This window comes from Pundamilia nyererei, unplaced genomic scaffold (assembly GCF_000239375.1).
Source record: "Pundamilia nyererei isolate P.nyererei 1_Seehausen unplaced genomic scaffold, PunNye1.0 scaffold00067, whole genome shotgun sequence".
NCBI lineage: Eukaryota > Metazoa > Chordata > Actinopteri > Cichliformes > Cichlidae > Pundamilia > Pundamilia nyererei.
Genome location: NW_005187468.1, coordinates 1,628,545 through 1,632,775, shown reverse-complemented (window position 1 = coordinate 1,632,775; position 4,231 = coordinate 1,628,545). Strand labels below are relative to the sequence as shown.

At 41.1% G+C, this 4,231-nt stretch overlaps 1 protein-coding gene across 1 annotated transcript; it reads left to right on the top strand.

Annotated features, from left to right (window-relative positions):
• The first annotated feature begins 1,488 nt into the window (after positions 1 to 1,488).
• On the top strand, positions 1,489 to 3,881 carry LOC102207882 (uncharacterized). Its single transcript, XM_013911611.1, has 3 exons — positions 1,489 to 1,588; positions 1,722 to 1,780; positions 1,914 to 3,881. Exons 1-3 carry the CDS (start codon positions 1,560 to 1,562, stop codon positions 2,606 to 2,608), a joined length of 783 nt encoding a protein of 260 aa, XP_013767065.1. The 5' UTR covers positions 1,489 to 1,559; the 3' UTR covers positions 2,609 to 3,881.
• Positions 3,882 to 4,231: the final 350 nt, after the last annotated feature.

Below are 4,231 nucleotides of genomic sequence, written 5' to 3'. Positions count from 1 at the left end.
CCCCCCAAAATATAAATGAAAAAATAAATAAATAAAGTGAGTGGCTTCATCATGAGTCTAATTGCCACCATTTGGTTGACACTACCATTACTGAAGCATTGTGTTATTGAGGTGCACTGCAGACTTCCACATTCTTACAAATTAGGCCCAATGGAGGCGATGGGAGCCAAGCAAGAGGGCTCACCATCACCCTAAGGCTGAGAGGTAGAGCACTGAACTTCTTTTGCTAGCCTTGAATACTGTCACCTGCCTGCGGAGGGTGTGAGTCAAGCAAGCCAACCTTTTTCTCTACATATAAGTATTTAAAGTCCCCAAAAATGTCAGCCAACACAATGCCAATGCAGTCACTTTGCTGATGGGTAAGACACTAACACCACAGTGTGTATGTGGTCTGTGAGCGCTACAGAAATCCAAAAGTCAGACAGCAAAGTTCAAGACCACTCTAGCCCATACTTAACACTAGACAGATGGCGTTCCAAATGCAAGAGCAGAGGATTAGGTCTGGAGGTTGATTGAAGGTTTGTGCCACTTTTTGGCACTGTTCTCCTCCGGGTGACACCGTGGTGGAGGAAATAACACGAGCTCCTTGGCCAAGCGGGCATTCACATCTTTGGTTTCACATCACCTGCAATTTGAATTCCATTACTTGCCATGCCACACTTCAAATAAAGCTCGGTCCTATTAATTACCAAAGTATGGGTTCAGGGTAAAGGTGAACGTGCAATTACAGAATTAAATCAAGGCCCTGTTTAGCTTGTCAGTCCTGACAGAAATAATTTGGGTGAATTATTAAATGCTTCCACCGCTCTCAGCTGCTTCATTGCCACCTCAGAAATATCAAGCAGCGAGAATCCACCCTCTGCTCTTTCTTCTCTAAAATAAAACTGTTAATTGTGCTTATTTTAAAGCACGATTAATAGATTAAGAACTGTTACTGTTGTATGTAAACGTCTTTGTGCCGTCGATGTTTTCTGAACCTTTTAATGAACGAGGTCAAGTTTAATGAGATCATTCTTAATCAGTGGTGGTACAGTGATCTTGCAGACATTGTATTTAATTATCATTCTTTTAGGTCCAGTGAATTAGAAGTTTTAATTAGCTACTGTTCAGATAATATTAAGTTCCGAGGTTATGCTATAATTAGCATATTGGGCTTGCAAAAACAGTCAAACTTACACAACAACGAATTTTATTTCAATCCAAATTTCTTCTGCTGTGTGTGTGAATAGAAATGTACCAGCTGTGGCGTCAGTTTGACCCGCACTCCTTTTTTAAATGTGTGTTTCTCTTTCCTTAAATGTAAAAAAATCCAAATGTCTTGTTTTGTAGAGTTCTGCTGCAAGCAAGCATTTTAACTAATTTTCTATAATGAAGCAATTTGCCAGTGGCTGACTAGATTCAGTGGCTGAGTTTTGGTCTGTATGACAACCAGCTGTCTGTAATTAGCAAATCAAGCCAGGGTGAGGCTTTAGGCAGTCCGAGTGGCTACAAAAGAAGTCAAGTGGCAAGTGTTCCAGTAATTGTGCTGTCATGAAGTTTATGCTGAAATAACTGCAGGAATGAGTTTTCTTCTCGTGGGTTTTCTCAGGTATTTAAAGCTTAAGGTTTTCTGTGGTTAAAAAAAACAATTACAGCTTCTCAGTGCTGTGCTATTTGGCTTACTGATTTTTTTTTTTGTGTGTGTGCGTGTGTGTTCTTTTTTTGTTTTGTTATTTTTCTAGCACTGTTGTGCTCCACTCTGTGTCAGCTGGTGGTGCATATTGTGCTAAAACAGCAAGAGGTATGTAGTGCACTTCAATGGATGCTGCTACTTTAAAAAATATATATAATTACCAATTAGTGGGTATATTTGACACTTCACAACAATGAACCGGCAAACAGGTTTGTTTTGTCTTTGTTTGTCTGTGCTGTAGCCCGTGCAGCTGCCTTGGGTTTGGATTATCCTGGAGTACATGGTGCGCCTGAATTCTCTGGACCAGCTTACCATGGAATCCCCCCTCACCCTTACAATCATGAATGGTTTGAGACTGTACCAAACATGGCCACCCCTAAACAAAATTGGCCAACTTTTCATAACGTGAGGCATAGACAAGGTAACCTAGGAACATCTGACAGATTTCTAATGACCCACGGCACTTACGGACCAGTTCAAAATGAATACACAACAAAGCCAGAGCACGGCTTTCCCAGAGGACAGTCGGTCGGTAACCGCGGTTCCAGTTTTAAAGGGGTCATGCGTGTTGCACTACCAACACGAGCTGATGCCCCTAGCCAGTTTGACCTTGTGAATAGGGATCCTCAAGGTCACTTGGTTGTCTATGGTGAACATGACCTTGTTGTTGATGAGTCCGTCCCAAATAGACAGGGCATTTTTCACCATGCACTCCCCCTGCCCCAAAACTGGGGTCATGGTGCTTACCAGAGAGCTCGAACTGTACATGGCCTCAGAAGAAAAGGGCCTGTCCTTGGTTCAAATCACTTTAAGAAAGTCCATGGAGCAGCAAAGACTAGTTGGGGTCCTCCTATGTTTGGTAGTTGGAGATACAGATTTCCTGGCCTCAATGCTAAACAGTTTGTTCAAGGTACCCCAACCCCCTTGGTGGTCTGAGAGACCTGAAATCAGATCCCGTTAGACTTATTCAAATGAAAGGGTCTGACATTAAAGGCCCTGGCATATAGCTCTGCTGTCTTGTCAGATGGTGTTCCTTTGACTTTTTTTTTTCTTTTTTTGAAGTTAACAGGCAGGCTTTTTGTGCAGGGTGGGGGTGAGAAGTGAGTCTACAATCTTAGTTTCACTGGAGACAAAGGGGAGGGATGTCCCTCCTACACTTATCTGTGTACAAGCGCCTATATTGTGTGTGTTGTTGTTTTTGTTTTGTTTTTCTTCACGTGTAACTCCAAAATGAGTGATATTACACACCCTCTACTGAATATAAAATTTGTAAAATGGTTATGGTTCTCTGGGGGGTTTTTTTGTTGTTGTTTTTTTGTTTTTATTTTTTAAAACACTCTCCCACAGCATTATAAATGACTCACTGGGGCCTGGATGCTACCACAGTGCCATCTGTTGGTTCCAATGGGTAGAGAGCCTTTGGCTCACATTGTTGTACACAGGTGCTGCTTAATGGAGGGTCAGCCTTTGACAAATCCCATAATCTGTTTACAATCTGTTGTTTGCAAGTACTAGTAGAGGCTATGCTAATTTTTTTTTCAAATAGCCTTGGCATTTCAGTGATGGCATGCTGCACTACTGGTCTGGAGTTTCCAATTAGATAATTCAGACCGTGCAAATTGGTATCACTCATTTTATAAAACAAAACTTTTTTTTTTCTTCTCACCAATGCAGAACATTGTCAGGAATTGCTGAAAGTTTGTGTGAAATGGTACACTGACCCATAAATCACTCAAGAGCCTAAGAGTGGGTTATGCGCACTAATCTTGAATGTGAAGAGGGAAACTGATGACGGAACAAAAATAAACCAATTAGCTGTTTGTGATAAGCAGGAAGGAAATCAATCACGGGAGGGTGGGGAAAAGAATTCAGTAGCTGCAGTGAGTTTGAACCCCACCTGGCAACCTCGCATGTGTTTATGTTGGGCTAAATTCAGCGAACAAGTGAAGACCCTTTCAAAATATATTTTGCAAGACAGGGAAAGGAAGGACAAACTTGTCTTTAGTCACTGATGGCTACATTAAAAGTGCCACAATATCCTGTGATCATTTGCCTTCTTAACCTTGATCAATAGCTTAATGACCCTTTTTACAGCTTCGAGGAGGGAAAGGAGGAGGCAGGGGGATTTACTATGTTTAAGCATGTGGCGAGCAGTAAGGACCCATCACCAGGAGCTCACTGCTGCTAACAAAGAAATCTAGCTTTCCAAATCTTATGACATCAGAGCTTCTTTCATGCAACACAGTTTCACTTGACTTTTGTAACGATTAACACAAGCTCTTGTTTTAATTAAACATGCCAAATTAAGGCACTTTTAGTTGCTTTAGTTGGTGACATTCTATTACTTTTCATTCTTAAATATTCCAGTAAATCATTGTCACAATTGTCAGTTGTTATTTTTGTTTTGTTTTTAAACTTAATTTTGCTGCTGTGTTGTGAAGAGTTGAGGCTTCAGGCAGACTTAAGTCAGCACCTCATTGATAGTCTCAAACGCAGCTAAATAGGCTCTTACTGCAGGGCCATTAAATCAAAATATATTTCACGCATTTTGTTTTGTGT